Source organism: Dipteris shenzhenensis, chromosome 12 (genome assembly GCF_047967505.1).
Source record: "Dipteris shenzhenensis isolate YYH24624 ecotype China chromosome 12, Dip_SZ_1.0, whole genome shotgun sequence".
Lineage (NCBI taxonomy): Eukaryota > Viridiplantae > Streptophyta > Polypodiopsida > Gleicheniales > Dipteridaceae > Dipteris > Dipteris shenzhenensis.
This window is the reverse complement of record NC_141607.1, coordinates 43,155,785-43,175,309: the sequence shown is the minus strand read 5'-3', so window position 1 is coordinate 43,175,309 and position 19,525 is coordinate 43,155,785. Positions and strand designations below refer to the sequence as shown.

Here is a 19,525-nt window from a genome sequence, read left to right as displayed (position 1 = left end):
GAAGTATCTCAATGAATGACTCAACGTCATCAATGTACAATCCAAACAGAGTTAGTGACAAAGAACATCCTTGCTTGATTCCAATACCCGCTCATAGATTTTCACGACGGCTCACATAATGTCATGATTGTACCCCAAGTCATGTCTGAAAAGTCAAGCTCATGGTACTATGTCAAAAGCCATGTGAAAATCACAAAGCAGCAATAAACCATCTATCTTCATGCCCTGAACTCCTCAGGGCTCCACTCAAGGTGAAGATGTGGTCTAGACTCTAGAGTTGCCTGATCAGCTCAAAAGCATGCCTATCGAATGGCTTTAAATCCCTCTCACTCTGCAAAATATGGATGGCCTGAGTGTTAAGCACTAAAGCATAAGTCTTGGACATGACATGCTCAATCATAATAGTCATGTTGGTTTCCAAGCTCATGGGAACCCCTGCCTTATGGATCTGAAGAATGCGTTAAGAGTCTATGTGTGAGGGAAACCGTTGCAAAAAGCTTTGTTAAATAGCTTTGCCAAGATCAAGGCCAAGGTACTTAATCCCTATGCAATGTATTTAGTACATAGTCCCTCGTGATCTTTGGCTCGGCTATTTTATAACTTTAGTGTTACATGTTTGATGTCACCTCTGGTGAAAATTGAACAAGAAGTAGGGTGGGGCAGCTGTGAAGTATCGAGGCGGTTGTTGCCAAATGTCATAGAATGCAAGCACATATGACTGTTAGTTATTTGACCTTTGAAGGGGATGGGGGCCACCACTCCAAAAACTTTTGACAAAAACCCTTGGAGTTACTACTAAATAGAATGTTTAGTAATTCCTCCTCATTATGGCAAATGATATCCTCTTCTTTCGTCAAACTTCACAGCGATATTCTCATGCAATCTCGACCGCAGTTGCAAGGTGGTTCTTGGTCTTGATTCTGAGTTAGCAGCAACATGCCTTACACTCATCATCATACCAGCTAGCCTGGGACCGCTCCAATGGTTGGCAAGTAAGTGGTTCTATTGGTGTAGGAAACAATCTGGAGGGTACTATTATGGAGAGCAAGGATAATCATGGTGGCTCTATCTTCTAGCAAGGCATCATCAAGTTCGGCAACCCACGTAGAAAAGCACGCAGCATGTGGGAGCTACCTCATGGCCAAGGTGAATCTCCGTGTGTGCATGCGTGTGTGTGTGTGTGTGTGTGTATAAGAGAGAGAGAGAGAGCCCTCCTGAAACCCTCTCGTAGAGTGCCATATCGGCTTAGATGATCTCGTGGTCATAACCAAACCTTGCAAGCGACTCATGAGGCGGGCTCTCGGCATTGTATCAAAGGCTTTGCGAAAATAGCCGCTCATAAACCTTGGCCATCAAGTGACCAACCATGATATCCGGTAGTTACTTGCATCCATTAAATCTCTTGCCTTGTGAATGGGTACAACCATATTTGTAGTCAAAGAAATTAGAAAGCTTTGCAGAAGGCTTCGAGAAACATGCTAGGATTGGGGCAAGTATTCCCCACCCATGGGTGAGGACTTCTGTTTGGAGGCTTTCTTGATCCTTGGATTTGCCGTTTTCTAGCTTTTTAAAAACTCTTTTAGGCGAGCTATAATAAAGAGCGTGGATGAGATGGAGCGGGGATGTCGTCTAAGACAGGGATTTGGCTGGTCAAAAAGTGTATCCGTGTATGCTTAGGGTCTCCTTTCCAGCAGTTTCATCCAAATTTCTTTGCAATTACTGCCAAATGGGATGCTTAAGGGCTCTTGTTCATGGCGGGCAAGAAACCGTCATTTCTGCCATCTCACTAAACATCGGTACTCTCTTCCAATCTCTTCTTGGGCAGGGCAGGGTGTCCTTCATTGGTTTCGAAGTGTCACCATTTCCTAAGTGCTTTGCACTGGTCATAATACCAACTATTTTGAAATACAAACCCATCAGATTGCTTTCCCATTTTTTTAATCATTGTATGGAACGAATGTTGTGCCGCCATGTGGATGTAGGAGAGCACAAGACTGCCAGAAAGGAGCAGCAAGCAGAGCTCAACCAGAAGCAACTACTGAAGCCTATACAGAGAGGCAAGCGGCAGTTTGGAGGAGATCGGCAACAGAGTGCAGCATACAAAGATTTTGGTTGTCGTACCTCAGCAGAGTCTGCTGCACGTGTGGGCATACTGATTTCTACATCTTCATGAGATCTATTATTGCTTGTACATCTGCGTATTCATTCTGTCCAATTCTGAAAGTGTTTTCTATCTATCTCTTCTTCTATGTGCACAAATCTATATGCAAATTCACTGAGTGTTGTACTCTAGCAAATTTTCACATTAGATGTCTTGCTCGTTTAGTTGGTAATCTACACGTTGCGTTTAGCTTTGATACGTAACAGACAAGTGTAGGTATTTTTCCACCAGGAAACAGAGGCGATTTGGGGAGGCAAAGGAGCTGGAGAAGTAGTGGAAGGCACAAGAGGAGCTGATGAGCTCCATGGAGACAAGCAGCAGAGACGGGCTAACTTTTAGAGGGAAGAGGCTGGAATGTGCAGCCAAAATGTCCACGGAGGGAAACAGACCTGAGAAGGGAGCTAAGAGAGGCTGCTGATGGAGAAGATGGGCAGGAGGATCGTGCAGTATGGAGCAGCATGAACTTGGACGTGGAATTTTGGAAAGCATAGATGAATGGAAGAGGGGCCATGGGGCCTTTTTGCAGGAAGAAAGGGACCATTTGTCCCCCATGTAGATGAACGTAGGACATGTGTCTTACACAAAGTAAGTGCTTCTAAAACTCACCAAACTCTCGGGGGTGACCCACTTTCCGTAGGAGCTCTTAGTGCTTTCTAGGGTGCCCAAATGCTTGAAACTTTGATTAAAAAATAATTAAGAAATTCCACCTAGGGATGCTTCTTTTGGATCTTTTCCGAGGTCTCCGACATGATCCAAAAAGCCCCAACTTTGGTCCATTACTCCTATTTACTAAAATAGTATGGGAAATTTTAAGGCCAAAATATTCTTAATAAATCTTCCATTCTATGAGCAGTCCATGCTCCTTTATTATTGACCTCCCAGGGTCATGGAAGTGCCAAGATCCTAGCTGGACCTTCGTCTATCAACCATCTAGAATATCTTTCAAGGGGCTGCCTTTAGGAGCCAAAAACACTCCCTCCATCTCGTTACTCCATTTACTAAAGCAATCATTACTGCAAGGTCCCATATCAGTACCAAAGTTTGGTAAGGTCCATCATCTACATATATGCATCTGGTGGTGCCTCTAGAACTTGTGAATGTTCCGTCATTACTCGCTTTAATATAAATAGTATGTTTGAGAAGATTTATTTCTTAACCCATCTTTGCCACAAGCTTATCAACAGCAAGTGAATACTACAGCCAACATGATCCAATTCCATGGCACCACTGTGTTCATCCAATCCATCTACCCTAAAGATTATTAAAAATAATAAGTAGGATACTTGCATCATCCTCTTCTCCACCTGCTTTGATTTTGATATTACCACGAAGGTCAAGTTATAACCAATCTATATAGACTCACAAACCATTTCTTGGATTATCATTGGAGAAGACATGCATAGAGGATAGGCCAATGGCCAACAGACTAGACCTAGACAAGGAGCAAACTATACAAGGCAGTCGGGTGTAGCGGCAAACTGCACAGTGCAATTAGGTACATGCATAGGCTAGAAATCATGTCAGTAGAGGCCCAAACCTGGTAGACCAATAGTAACAGTTCAGGTGGGGCACCGCAAGTCAAGTAGGTGGGCTGATCTAATCAACCAAATCTGGAGGGGCCTAGAGCGGTATATGAAGGCACATTGTGGGCAATTCCTTCTATCAATTTGCAGGAGCATTTACACCATCCCGGTGCACACAAAGAGGCCGATCTACATCCTATAGGAGAGCCATGATCACGTCAAAGCCTTACAGGTGAGATGTGGGATTTTAGAGTGTGTGAAGAGACCCGAAACTGCCTAAGAGAGATCCTCATCGAGGGGGGTAGGTGAATCTGTGTGTATCCTGGTCGGTCATTGAAACCCTCCGCTGTGATATGTAATAAGTGATCTCTGTAGAAGCTAAGCTTCACTGGGAGTTCACTCGGTTCCAACCAGGTCCGAAAAGTGTGTAGCTGTAGTAGATCCTCATGGATAACCTGGTTGACCTCATGTGATAAGAGGGGAGACAACGGAGCATCCATGCTATACTGGAAGGGAGGTAGTCTATCCATGTGGAGCCCCAGTCGCTCAAACCATCTCTCTGTACGTGCATACCAGCACCTCTGATCTCCTCCTGCTGCAAGTGCCATAGAAGAGGATAGAGCTATCCATGGTAGCATGCTACGCCCCGAGGTATAATCCCCATATTCCCTAACTCGGTACAGATATGTGATGACCTGAAATGCAGCATCTATCTGTAAAGGGGGTGACCCAAACTCAACCTGAATGATCTGGTGAGGAACGGATGACTTACCATGAATCATCCGTGATAGCATGAGAGCTTGTAGCCACTCCACACGGGCCCACTCTGTATCCGACAAGTCTGGTCCCCAACAAGGACTACCGTACATCCCCGCTGGGCGAGCCAAGGAGTCAAAAAGCAACCCCTTGGTGCGTGGATCCTGAAAGTGTCAGCGGAAGCACTGCCTGTCTAGACTGGCCAATGAGGCATACCCTCTACTCAAGCGTGCCTGCATCGCGGGTCTCATAGTGAAGCTCGGTCTGGAGAAGATAACCCCAAGATAAGTGTATGATGAAACTATCTCAACAGATGACCCCGCAAATGTGAACTACCCCTGACGCATGATGGCTCGAGATGTATTGAAGATCATGACCTTGGTTTTACCCAAGTGACCTTCAAATCATGAGACTCACAAAAGAACTGTAGTGCGTCTAGGTGTCTCTGAAGCCCCTCTGCTGAGGAAGACAAGAGAGCCACGTCATAGAGCAAAATCTGGATCAGCGTGCCCGCAAGAGAGCAACCTACACCCCCCTATGTCTGCATCACTATCTCAAGCTCGTCAATGTAGAGGCCAAACAAGTGGTTGCAAACATCATTGCAACGGAAATCACAGACCAGGACACAAATGCTTTCGAATGGATGTCAGGGTGAAACAAATCCAAGATCTGCCATACTTTGCAGGTTTGGTTTGTTCCCATCTTATGAGGGGGACAACTGGAGTTTGCAAGAGAATTGAGAAAGATCAGCAGCAGCAGACTCACCTATAGCACCCACTAAAGTCTGACGGAGACGTGCAATGCTCTAGGAGAGTTCTACCACAGTAGGAGCAGCAACAAAGTCTGAAGCTAGTGCCCTAAATCAGCAATTGTTTGCTGTAGGTGATCGTACAGATTTGAGAAGGTTTTATACTATATATGAAACTGTTTGGCTGTACATCTGTGTGTTCCCTCTTTGTCTAAAGTGTTTCTTCTATCCATACAAGCACACAAAGTGAGTTGGCATTTGAAGTTTTCATTGTGAGATCTGGAGACTTTCTTTATTCCATTGTGTATGGGTTGGCTGTAGCAAGCTATCCCTTTTCTCTAACAATTCGAGGGTGATGGGTGGTTTTATCCATATATCCTTAGTGTATCTCTTTTTATGACAAGCCTGATTGAGGCCATTGAAAATGGTTTGTGCTATTCTTACTCGTTTGTAAAAGGAGATTCGGTACATTCGTGTCCAAATCTGTAATTATCTCTTAGAGAAAGAAACTTGGTTTTGAATTTCTTGCTTCAACATATCAATGTACACTTTCGTTGAACTCTCTTTGTCACGTGTAATTCATGACTAAGCAGTCTCAACTGTTAAACAAATATCTACAGAACAATTCTCATGAGAACTATCTTTGCTTCCATTGATTGGAAGGTATTATTATGTCCTTGTGGACCGAAAGTTGAAATAGTCTCTTAACTTTCCCTAGCACATCATTGCTTGACGCGGGCTTACCATATCTGCTCGTCATAAGACCAAAAAATGATTATGCAATTGATCAGGTCAAGGCAGCCCCACGCTGAATTGTAGGTGGTTCAAAAACAATGCCTTCATAACTGAATAACAAACCACACGTGATCTATGATGGTTTGGTACACCACAAATATTATCTAGTTGGAGTATTAGAATTCCAACTATTGAATTCCAAGTATATCCTTCAACTAATAAGACCCGGAAAACTTAGGTGGAGTTTATCATAAGGTACTATCCTTGTGGCAGGGCAAGGTCAAGAGTACCCTAACCAAAGAGATTCCCTACCTCAAGCTATCAAGACATAATCCTCTTAAGGGGACCATCATGTTACATAACGAGCTAACCCTAGTTATCTTGTACCTAGCCTAAGTGACATATTTACCTAGGTATAACAGGTATTAGCTACATTAATCAACCAATCCAAGGACCATTGGCCTAGATTCTAATCTCGAATGAGCAACCTCAAGATGAAAGGGGAATGTGTCCAATATCTGTCTTGAGTTAGGGATAAGCATGTAGTCTAGCCCTAGGGTTGGTAACAACCGGAGATTTAGACTAGAGTTAGTGTTGGATTATTTGTCAGGATTGCTCACAACAAGCTTCTCCTGGGAAAAGAGGGCTATTCTAGGTTAAGTGTGGCTGTTCTAGGAATAGTGGGCTATAAATGATATCACCCTATGTATTTAGGATAGCGTACTGAAAATAGTTGGTCCAAGCTATAAATAGAACCCGATGACTGGCTACTTGGATAGTGATCCTCTCGTAGACATGATGGGCCTTGGATTCTTGTGAATTTCGGCAAGAGGCTCCTCTAGGATGATGAATGAAAGGTGTCAAACATCTCCAGACAAACCCATCTCTGAAAAGGCAGTTGTACCAACCTCTGATCTCGTAGTACCCCTGAAAGCGAAACACTACTCTGACTTGATCTCTTGGGAATCGTACAGGGTACAAATGCGCCCCTCTCGAGGCATGCCCTCCGCTCGACCTCTCTCTATACGGAGGCGATGTGATGAAACTAGGAACTACCCAAACAATATCCTCATAGAATGGGGGAGGTCGATCCGTGTGTGTCCTGGTGGGTCAATGAAACCCTCCTCCGAAATCTGTATGCAAACGTCTCTGTAGAAGCTGAGCTTCACAGGGAGCTCACGGGGTGCCGACCAATTCCTGAGTCTGTGTAACTGTAGGAGATCCTCTTGGAGAGAGAGAGAGAGAGAGAGAGAGAGAGAGAGAGAGAGAGAGAGAGGGGGGGATGTATTAACGTCCGCGGGAGGCCTCACAAGCCTATGGGACAAAGTGCAAACTACACCAAAAGGAAAACTCATACAAGCCTCAATGGGCTGGAGCAAAGGGTGCGCTAAGACCCTTGTTGAGTACTATGCTGAAACAAAGAGCTCAAAAGCTCGAGCAAATCAATTAAGTACAGAACATATGCTATCTGAAATAGACTAAGAACTGAGACTCAAAAGCCAAAACCCAGCATTGTGGTGGCTCATCTGTGAGCAGTGAAAATATCTGTCGGGCTGTCTCACCCTGTGGTAGCGTAGGGGGGCGTGGCCTCCTCGATCTCCGAACCCGTTGAGCTAAGTTCAGAGTGACCCCTCGTCTCAGGCGGTCTCCTCTAAGGAAAGTTGTGATAGGCCGGACCTCAATAGAATGTGCTCTAGCCGTTCTACGCATCGTGGGTGGCCTCTGTGTACCTCTCTTAGTATTCAAGACAGCCCACATATCAGCTATCTCCTCCTCCTCCACCCCGATGTGTCCTGGTGAAACCAGCCTCAAGGCCAACAAGAGGGTGGTAAAACAACTAACTGACCAAAAGCCTTCACATTAAAATATTCAGCAAATGATTCTAGGCATCCATTTTCAATGCAAACACCTGCATAAAACCTGGGAGTTGTTACTAGCAGCCCATGCAGGACCACGCACTCCCCAGACAGCCACAAGTGTTTACTGACTCACTGGGATACCCAAACAATGGGTGAAAGCATGATTGATCTGCCCACAATGCTCGGAAGCACGAAATTACTATGCAAGCATTCACTCTGAATCACCTTGCCAAGCAAGTCCTCCCAAAAACACCACCCACTGCTCAAAGGCAATCACTAGAAGGCATGAGTGAACCCTTTACCAGCCCGGAGCTCACCCAAGCTCATCCACGAGCAAATGCACAACTCCTGGATAGCACACTGCCTCTTAGTTAGCTGCCCCAAGCATCCTCAACCCAAATGCCCGTGCACGTAGCCCAAAGCCACTGCAAACAGCCCACATGAGTTGTATGGTAGGCCAACACCAACCCCTTCACATGCACGTACAAACTATACGGCTGATTTGTGCATATGAGTTCACCATTGTCAAGCAAGTCACAGGAGAGCCTTCAACTACAGCCCAGAGCACCATGTGCAACCCTTGAGAATCCGTATTGGAAAAACCATGCACAGCCTTCTCCTTTAACAAAACAAATTAATGAATCGTACGGCAGGCCGTAAGAACAGCCATACGATTCCGTACCAACAGCCATGGAGAAATCCGTACGGCTGTATACATGGTTACAGGTTTCTTCCGTTTGTATAGGGGCAAAGTACAACATGTGGTTGCTAGGAATAGAGGGGAAACCATTCCCATTGTATCAAATAGTTCTGTTGGAAAAGAAATAAAGTCTGCAGTTTCAGCTTACATGGTTTTTGTAAAAGAGAGAGATTTTGATATGCATGCTGAAATAAGTGAGGCAGATCAAAAAAAAAAATCAGTTTCTTGAAATTTTTTAAGATTTCTTTTTTGATGTTTTGCTAGGGAGTTACCCCCTAAGAGACCTGAAGATCATGGCATCGTGGCAGTGAGCCACCTAATACGCCCCCATACAGAGTTAGTGCGACTCAACGAGAAGAGATTATGGCCCAAGGCCACAAAGTGTTGGACGTCATGACAAACTTCAAATTTCTACTTAAGAGCAAAGACCCAAGTAAAACATGTGAAGTCATCTATGAATGTAACATAATAAAGATGACCTCCAAGAGACGACGTGCACATGGGTCTACAACATCAGTATGGACGAGCTGTAAGTTTCGTGTAGCCCAGACTGCACCATCCTTGGGAACGGGAATACGACACATTTTCCCTAAAATGCAGCCCTCACATATTTTGTTTGGAGTCTCCAAACGACGCAAGGCATCAACCATATTAACTTTTGCAATAACATAAGGCTGCCATAATTTGCATGCCATAACTCTACATACTACATGGCAGAGGTAGAAGCCACAAAAGCTGATTATGCTCCTTTCTCATAGGCACAAGCTGAAGTAACCCGTGACAATGTGCCGGTGAAAACCAAGGCATAATCTCTCTCCCTGTCACGTACCGTACATCTGTCATCCTCAAAGATAACAAGGTAATCTCTTGGAGAGAGAGAGAGAGAACAGAAAGTAAATTCTTCTTAATCCCAAGGACATACAAAACACCCTAGAGGCAAGAATCTGAACCATCCACAACTATGAGTGAAAGTTCACCAATCCCTCTAACTAGATAAGAACAGTCATTGGCACAAGAAACTGACTTGCCAACCAGTGCACTCGATAACTTTTCAAAGAAGGATTAATGTGACGTGATATGGTGGGGAGCACCGCTATCAAAGTACCATGTCTCATCCATCTTATTCACACAGAAAATGCGTGACTCCCAAAAAAAATCTACAACTGCAAGTAAAGAAGGCCCAATCATGCTCAACAAAATGAGCAAAAGAATCATCGAAACCTGCATGATGAGCTGCGCCTGAAACTGCAATACCAGGCTCTTTCTTCTTCTCTATTCAAGCTTTTTGGGGCATCCACAGATGTGATGCCCATGCTATTTGCAATAATGGCACTTGTCTTTCTTGAAAGGCTTCGAGACATCCTTTTCATCTTTCCCACCTAGATATGCATGTCCAAAACCACTGCTAGAGGCATGACTTGGCTGAACTTTCTTTTTGTCCTTATCCTTTGCTGAAAAAGCATGCTCCACACTACAGGAACATGAAGCCATGTTCTTTCGCATTTGCTCCTCCTACTATGAGGGTGCTACAACTCTTGAAAAGTGAGATGATTCGGATTCCTCACATCGAAAGGTTGAGAGACGTACGAAAAGAAAGATAAGACTGCAGCAAGGAGTTTAAAGTAATGGTAACAAGCTGTGAGTTTGGAATGACCTCATTAATATTCAAAAGTTACTCTCGCAAATCTTGAATCCTAGTGACATGTTCTTGCATAGAGTCACCCTCATCCATGCACACGCTATCAATCTCTCTGTGCAAATATGAGACTCTCACCTCATTATGAGCTTGATATAGATTTTCCAAAATATCCCAGGCTTCTTTAGCAGTTGGACAGGACCTGGTATGAGGGACTCCTTATATTCGGTGAAATCAAAAGATAGACTTGACTATTACGTGTATCCCACCTCCTTTGCTCAGGTGTAATACCTACAGGTGCTTGCCCAATAGGGGCATCTTATTGCCCTTGTTACCAACGACCTGCACCACCAGCACGACCCCTTCCTTGCTCTGGAGGAGTACCTAACACTATATGACTGGGACAGGCCTCATCACCTATAACACGATCTTAGACGCCCTTGGCAACCACCAGATTGCGAATCCAAAAACTCCAAAGAGGATAGTTCGTGCCATCCAAGCAATCTATTCTTTGAGGAGACAAATACCGGACTTGCGAGGATGGAGGTTCGCAAGAGGTTCGGTGGCTCGGGGAGGAAATGATGCTCAAATAAAGACATAAGAAGTCTTTCATTCATTCATCAAGAATGACAAGATAAGTGAAGTACAAGCATTATATAGGCTACTCACTCACACACTAGCACCTAGTGCATATGGGATAAGTCCCATATTGACACGTGGAACTCACACATGACTCACACACAAACTAGGACTAGATCACTTGGTACTACACATCACACCAACACACTCTTTGGCTATAATATCTCCAACACCCCCCTTCAGAGCAAAGAGTATGAGACCCAACACACAAAGAGTAGACCGATCCCCCCTCCACCACAATACTACAAAGAGCAAGTCCCAACTATCCAACACCTCCCGTGTAAGGGCGACTTCTCAATCAACTTGCAACCGGCAAGGGTAGACCATCACTCGTCACCCCCCCTTACTCTGAACTAGGTGGTCAATACCATCAAACCAAAGTAAAAGACAATACATTCATTTTTGGGTGACAACCCAGGGCAGAGTACCTCTTATTGACTCCAAATACATTCAGTTTAGAGGGACAACTCAAGGCTAAGAACCTTTATTGACTCAACACAAACACACATAGCATAGGGGCCTAGAAATCCCAACCCTAGTCGAAAGTATCCTCGTCCTCAAGAGAGAGGCCGTGAACCTCTGATGTAGCTGCATGTATCTCCTCCAGATGCTCTTCAGGTTCAGCTTGTTCTTCAACCAAGAGATTGGCATGATTCTTCTCTTGTTCCTGCTCCTTCTTCTTGAAGCAATGGGCTTCAATGTGTCCTTTCCTCTTGCAAAACCTGCAAATAATGTTCTTGTTGGTCTTCCATTTACTTGTGGAAGCAAATGCTTCATCACAAGTAGAGGCAAGAGCAGCTTCTTTATTGCGACGGTCCTTCTCAATGAGGAGTGCCACCATATCATCAAACGTGGTAGTGGCAAGGCGAAGGACTTCAAGAGTCTGCTCAAAGCAATAAATTCCATGCATACTCTTCATAAGGACAGCCATCTTATCTTCATCATTAGGTGGGCTCTTCAAACTTCAAAGTTGTTGAACAAGAGATTGAAACCGGGCTAGATGATTACTCAACTCATCGCTCTCTTCCATTTTCAAATCATATAACTTGAGCTTCAGAAAGACTTTAGAGTTGGTGATTTTATTACCAAACAAGGTCTCGACACGTTTCCAAATCTACTTAGCTGTCGACTTGAAATCCACATGATGGATGAGAGAGTCGGTGAAGCAAAGACCAATGAGGGCAATGGCCTTAGCATTCTGCCGCTTCCAAAGCCTTTGGTGTTGTTGATCAAGTAACTCAACCTGGTCATCCTCAACAACATCCCAAACTCCTTCACGCATAAGAAGCAATTGCATTTTGGTTTGCCACATGGGAAAGCCTTCCCCCTTCAACTTCTCCACGAGCAGGGAACTTGAAGACAAGGAAGTCATGATTGAAAAGGGTTTCGTGAAGGCGGGCGACAGCCTGAAATAAAGCACCAGCAAGTGAGTCGGCTGATCTAGGGCTCTGAAACAGAACAACAAACTCCATGTATGCAAGACGGCTGAAGAAATGCTTCGGTGGGTGTTTCCAGTTACTGGTCAATGGGCTGAGAGGCTTCAAGATGCAAAGACAGGTCCGAAATATGGAAGGCGACTCAGCAAGACAGCTCCGAATTATAGCAGCAGGTCACCAAAGCAGAAGGTGGCTGTTGTAGATGTGTTGTAGACGTCTTCAACAGCACATATTCAGAGGCCTGGTGTGCTCCAAAATGCACACAGCAACAAGAGAATCCTTTGAAATGTAGAGCCGGACTAGTACGCAGCACTTGGAGCCATGGAAACTGCTCGAAGGTGGTGACTATGGCGCTGGAGCTGCTTGCAGGTGGTCTGGTATGCAACAATAGCAAGTTGAGTTTGCCCTGGGCATCGAAAAGCTCTGAAACAACCTCGAAATAGCCCTCGAAAACCCTCACGTGAAGAAGAAAGTGCCGACCAGCCAGCGTTTAGGGTGCCAAAGCTGCCGACTAGCAAGCAAGAAGAGAAAAATGAACACCTAATATACTCGTAAGGAGAGGGCAAAGGAGGTAGCAAGAGATGAGGCGGTGGCTAGCTGTGAAGGAGGCAGAAAACGAAGACTTAAGGCTGCAAGGAGAGATAGAATGAGGCAAGGCTGAGGTGAGATAGAGATGGAGGCTAAAACTGGATTAGGGTTTTGAATTAGGGTTAGGGCTAGGGTGACGTGGCAGCTATGGAAGTTGGCTCGATACTATGTTAGAAACATGGTGGAGAGAGAGAGAGAGAGAGAGAGAAGGTTAGGGTGTGAGGAAATGATGCTCAAATAAAGACATGAAGAAGGCTTTCATTCATTCATCAAGTACGACAAGATAAGTGAAGTACAAGCCTTATATAGGCTACTCACTCACATACTAGCACCTAGTGCATAATAATGACACGTGGCACTCACACATGACTCACACACATGAACTAGTACTAGATCACCTAGTACTACACATCACACCCACACACTCTTTGGCTATGATATCTCCAACACAATCCTCTTGGGCAAGCCACTGAAAGACATCATTTGGATTTTGTTGTGCCATTTGAGCAAGCAAAAAGAGGCAAAGAAAGCTCAACATCGTTCACGTGCTGAGAACAGCCTGCTCAAGCAACAAAAATCACTGTGAAAACCTATACTAGGCTTGAGGATGCACCGCAAATGTGCCAGAAAAATCTCGTGCTAGGATATGTGTAGCAATCTCGGAGCTCCACCCAAAAGTGCAAAGATGGGCTGTCCTTGCACAATATTGCCTAAGACAAGTTCAAAACAACAAGGAGAGATCTTCAAAAGCCCCAAAAAAATCCTGAGAGTGATAGAAAAGCTTCATATACATGCATACATACATATATATATATAGAAAAACAGTCTTGAAAAACACCTCGAAAAGTGTGTCCAACCCTCAAGAAATAGATGCCCAGCCTAGGGATGACTGATATGTTCAAAAAAGTCCCCACCTGTATGGACTGAAAATGCACCTAAAATTGCAAAAGATGGGCTGTCCTTGCACAATATTGCCTGAGATAGGTTCAAGTAGCAAGGAGATATCTTTAAAAGCCCCAAAACAATCCCAAGAGTGATAGAAAACCTTCAAAACAGCAAAACAGTCCTGAAAAACACCTCGAAAAGCGTATCCAACCCTCAAGAAGTAGTCGCCCAGCCTAGGAATGACTGATGTGTTCGAAACAACAACAAATCCCACAAAATACAATTACAGCTGGCCATTTTTGTCAAAAACGGATTCAAACTAGCCCAAAAGAAGCTCCCAAAGTACTCAAAAAGATGCGCCCAGCCTTGGACTTGCAGTACTAAGGAGAAGGTGGTGGCTGGTCCAAACCAAGTCAAAATCACCAAAAAACCCTCCAAATATTGTTCACCCAAGTTTGGAACAGCTATAGAACTTCTCCAAAAGTGGTACAGAAGCAAGAGGACTCTATAGGAGATGGCTACCAACAAAAACGTGCTTTATTGGTCAAGTTCTTTGCGCAAAAGTGAAAATTTTCACGACGAAATCGAAGCACAGGGGCGGGCAAGGCACGGGGAGTGGTGTGGGACGAGGGGGAACCAGCTCTGATACCAAATGTCGGAAATGGAAGCACGAAACCTGTCGGCGATAAGCCTTGCACTCCGCATCGTACCAATTGTTGCAGGGTACAGAACCAAGAGGTGGTGGTCTAGTGGACCGTGTGGTGTGGGGAAAGATTTGAAGGGCAGCCTCGTGGAGTGTGCGACTAATCAGGGCAGCACGGTCCTCTATGAGTGGTATGCGATCGATGTAGGTTAGGAGTCTGTTTAAAATCCAGAGTAGGCCGGTGAGAGGCTGTGATCAAAGTGGCGTGGTAGGTGTCGTGCTTCTTATGTGGTGTGTGTGGTGTGGCTAAGCGTGGGGTGGCGATAGTGAAGAATAGGTATGTGTGATCAGCTCCTGGAGGGAGTGGTGCTACAGTGAAGTCGGTGATACATGAAGTGAAGGTAGCTCGTCCTGGTGTTTAAGTCCCCAACGAGGAGAACTTCCCCGCGGGCTGAAAGGTCTGGGATATCCTAATGTAAGGGTGCATATGGCGATGTCTCACCCTCCTCTCGTGCCACTCTGGCGAAGTGAGATGTGTCTAGCGGGAAGTAGCATATTGCTATGAAAAGGTCACGGGTGTCTGTGCGTCGGATCCGGATCCACATGAATTGGGAGTGTGCGTCCTTCCTCTCAATGGAGATGGCTCCAACAAGGGAAGACATGTACAATACTGCGACCCCGCCTGATCCTCAGACTCCTCCTGTATCCCTCGTCTCATCCCTGAAGGCTGACTCCCATGTGTAGCCACTGACTATCGGTAGTGGACGCTCTAGGCTCTAGTGTGTCTCCGTGTTAAAGACTATGTCTCATACTGTATAAGACTTCCAGAAGTTCCCTGGGTTTGACCGTAAGGTACCATTACAGTTCCAAATGGTGCAGTCTAGGGTCTCGAAAATCTGAGTCTCATAGGCCCCCTCCCCCTAGGAGGTACGGGTGGGAGCCCGACGGGTGCCGGTCAACAACCTACCATCTCGGACCACAACCCATTTCCCCTCCTTGCGGGCAACATCCCGCTACTGCAGAAGAACTCGTCGCTCCTCAATCTGTAGTGGTGTCAAATCCTCGTCCATGGACAGGGTGGGATGCTCTCGTAAAGAGGCTCAGCGTCGGAGTGTCGCTAGTCGAGCATGTGAATCTTTGAAGCGAATGACTAGGGGCTGCTCTCGGTTGGGATCTCTCCCAACATGCCATGCTCCCTCTATGCCATGGTCGGGGACTCCCATGGTGGTGGTCACAAAGGTGATCGCCTTCTCCATCGGCGTCGTAGTGGTGCTGGTGCTGTCTCGCGTGATCCCTCGTACCCGGATGTTGAGGGCCTTCGAAGCCCTCTGCTGCTGCTCCTGTATGGCGGCTGAAACAGTTGCCTTTGCGGGCTCTCGTTTCGCCACGTCCACCCATCTAGTCGTCTCTGCTATAGCCGACTATATCGTGGCTATCTGTGCCTCCATCTCTGTGACTGGGGTCCCTCCAAGCGCTGCTCTGAGGGTCCCGAGCTCCTCTCGAAGCTGTGTGATGTCGTGTTTGAGTCCCTGGATAAGAGTGCCCTGCTCCTGTATAATGTGGGCCTGCTCCTCGGTATATCGGACCTGCTCCTGGGTGTAATGTGTCAGCTCTGTCTGACGGGCCCGGATGCTGTGTATCTTAGCCAATAGGGAGTCCCAGGCATCTCACGGGGGCCTAAGATGTCCTGGTCTAGGTGGGAACTGGATCTCGAGAGGGGTTGGAATGAAGGTGGGCTGCTTAGGTTGTACTGAGGGTGGGGGAAGCATGATCTGGGCGGGGGAGTGATATGTAGGAGTAGCAAGGCCAGACGAGATGATGAAGGGTGGCTGACTGAGAGGTGGAGGTGATACGAGGGGAAAGTACTGTGGAGCCGTGGCTAGTGGGGCCAATGGTGAGGCTACTGGAGAGGAGACCTGTGATGATGATGCAGGAGAGGGGGAGGAGAGAGGTGGCGTAGATGATAGGGCGGATGATGGTGGTGAAATAGTGGTGGTAACCATAGAGGTCGAGGATGTGGTGAGCGGCATGGGCTTTGGGTGGGCCCCTTTCTTCTGGGCCGCGGTGCTGTCCACTGTCAAACCGCTCCAGTTGCTGCGTTTGTTGAAGTCCGCCACGCTGAGTTGCTTTTGTGTTTTCGCCTTGTCACCGTTCCCCTTCCCCATCTCCACGCGTATGCAGATTTGGATCGAAGGGTCTCCCGCCTAGTCTCCTGTCCTCATCCCCCTATTCCCTTCATTATGGGGGAAACAGCAGTGGGCAAAGAAGGGAGTGCAGGAGGTCGAAGCTACTTCTCTTTTTTTTTCTTTTTTTTTTTAAGTCGGAGCTGAGAGCGGGGGTGGTTTTTTTTTTTAGGGGCCAAAAAAAAAAAAAAAACGGAGGGGGGGGGGGTAGCAAGGGGGTAGCATGGGTAGCGGAGGGGGTAGCAGGGGGGTAGAGAGGGGTAGCGCGCGCGCGGGGGGGGGGGGGTAGTGGAGGGGGTTAGCGAGGGGGTAGCGGAGTTAGCAGGAGGGGGTAGCAGAGGTAGCGAGAGGGGTAGCGGGGGGTAGCAGAGGTAGCGGGAGGAGGTAGCGGGAGGGGTGAGCAAGGGGCTGAGCGGGGGGGTTGAGCAGAGAGTAGCTAAGGGAAGGCAGAGAGAGTGAAGAAGGGGGGGGGGGTAGCGGGGATAGTGGAGGGGGTTAGCGAGGGGGTAGCGGAGTTAGCAGGAGGGGGTAGCAGAGGTAGCGAGAGGGGTAGCGGGGGGGTAGCAGAGGTAGCGGGAGGAGGTAGCGGGAGGGGTGAGCGAGGGGCTGAGCGGGGGGGTTGAGCAGAGAGTAGCTAAGGGAAGGCAGAGGGAGTGAAGAAGGGGGAGAGAGAGAGAGAGAGAGAGAGAGAGATAAAAAGTTTATTAAAGTCTCGAAAGACCGAAGGGTGTATGAGGTAGAAAAAACTAGATACAGTGAGCCGAATGGATGTAAGGGGCATCTACACCCAAGACAACTACAAAAACAAACATGAATACAATATACCTCTAAAACACATGCAAATATCTCTAGAATATGAAAAACAAATAATATTCAATCACACAGCATGAGACTCCTAATGAGAATCCCAAGATATGCCAAACGGAGTTAGGCTTGTCGTAAGCTATACTAAACGTAAAAGCATTACTCACACCCTCTAAAGGCATCCTACCTGTCCTCTTCCTTCACATCATCAATACTTTCAGCCACTGACAGTCCTCGATGATGAGAATGTTCTTGTTCATGTGCCCTATCTTCCACTCGCTTGACCTCAATCCTTGGTTCCTTTTCATCAACTGTACCAATATCCTTGATTTTCTCAATCTCATCATCCCTTCCACCAGGCTCTTTTTCCTCTTCTTTATGCCGCTGCAATCTCTTTATGTCATGAGGTGAATCTGTACTGTCTTGATCAGGGTCATCTTCGAAAACATCAAAGCGACCACTGCACACCAATAATATCTTCAGAGTGTGACCTCCAATACAATCTTACCAGAAGTGCTGAATAAATGTATTAACTGACATATTAGCCAACTTGTTAGTTGCAAAATTGCTCCATATCCTAATGTAATATCAAAACCATTTGTACTTACATGTGTTTTGGCTCCTTTTTCCCTGTGAGAAGATTTCCAGATCTGTAGTTATTAATCAACCCCCACAACAAAAGAAATTAGTGAACGTTGCCAAATGTGAGAAATATCCAAGATATCAAACCCCTCTAAACAATGCTATTGCCAATGACAGCTTGAATGGCAAAGATGTGAAGCGCAGCATTTACTTGGAGCCGTTTAAAACTTTAGATGGAACTGGAGCAGGCAAAAGTCCAGATCGCGCACGTGTACCACGCTCAGCAGCCTGGTTGTATATATATATATATATATATATATATAGGATTTGGCCAACACAGCCAACATGTCAACCACAAATTCTCTCACACCAGAAAGTTACTCAAGATAGGCCAACAATGTAAAAGAAATACAAGCTTAGCTACACCACATCGTCATGCTGAACAAGGCACAAAATACTCACATCAGTTGCAATTTCAGCTTTTGAAGAGTGGATTGCCGCAGGCTGTTGGCAATTGTATGTATCTTGTGGTGGTGGCGATGAAGACTGGTATGCCTCAAAATTATCAGTGTCTTTCCTCTCACTTGTCTTCAAGTGAAATTCTTCCCTCCCAGAAACAGGATCAGCATCATTCTGAATATATTCAAGACTTTTAAAATACACATCAAGTGACAAATAAATCTTTGATTTTGCACAACTTATGATAGTGATCTTTATCATCGATTTACAAAATGATGTAGCTCCTTCAAAAAAAAATCTCACCACTCCTGCACTACAGATCTTAACACTGCTAAAAATACAAAAGAATAATAAATAGAAATTATGGTGATCATACCAAAGCAGCCTGAGATTTCAAGTCCTCCACATCGAAATTCCAGCAGCTCACACCCCGCTTGTATTCATTCTGTAGGGGGCAAAAAAGTGAAGGACATATTGCAATTGCAAAAAAGTGAAGGAAATATTGCAATATCATATTACAGAAAGTTGTATAGATTTAACATTCAGATATTTGAATAAGACTTGTAGATGTCAGTTACATCAATATCGAGGACTTAACAAACCTACAAGCTTCATACAGTGATTTCCTCAAAGACTTTGCAGCAACTTAAATCATCCATATATGCAGACTGAAGTCTAGAAGGTGCTATGTCTGTTGAAAGGTGATTGACACATTTGTTATTCAGGACCAAACAAGCACTGCAGACAAAACTCGAGAGTAAAACATTAAAAAACTCGGCATATCTGTTACAAAGTGCTAACTGGAGCAAACAATCAATCCAGGCAAGAACATCATATCATTTTTTATACATCCACTATGATCTACAAGAAACAATAGCACCGATGGCCTACAGATCCAGGAATAGATTATACCTGAGATCTCTCTTCTTGCTCCCCATAAGGCATCTTTTTTTGAGCAAGACGAGCAGCATCTTTCATCTGTGGCAATCGCATCGGAAGTCATAAAGCAGATCAAACACCTGTGCTCTTGTGAGACCAGTCAGTGAAAGGCTACAAAGCAATTGAAGACCAATTTTAAAGATTTGGGCCTTTAAACTATGACATCCCATAAGAAATCGGTTTAAGGTTCCAAAACGAAAATAATACTGAATGCACTTGAGCTTCCACTCCCAAATCTTCTAATTTGCC

The 19,525-nt window shown here is 45.6% G+C and overlaps 1 protein-coding gene across 1 annotated transcript in view; it reads right to left on the bottom strand.

Annotated features, from left to right (window-relative positions):
• Positions 1–19,525, bottom strand: part of LOC147896253 (uncharacterized) — a 90,877-nt gene that overhangs the window by 31,705 nt on the left and 39,647 nt on the right. The window contains exons 8-13 of the mRNA XM_087383101.1: positions 19,250–19,315; positions 18,714–18,782; positions 18,341–18,511; positions 18,090–18,166; positions 17,905–17,946; positions 17,484–17,756 (exon numbers count right to left, since the gene is read on the bottom strand). Coding sequence (XP_087239227.1) covers positions 17,484–17,756; positions 17,905–17,946; positions 18,090–18,166; positions 18,341–18,511; positions 18,714–18,782; positions 19,250–19,315 — 698 coding nt within the window. The remainder of the gene's footprint in view (positions 1–17,483; positions 17,757–17,904; positions 17,947–18,089; positions 18,167–18,340; positions 18,512–18,713; positions 18,783–19,249; positions 19,316–19,525) is intronic.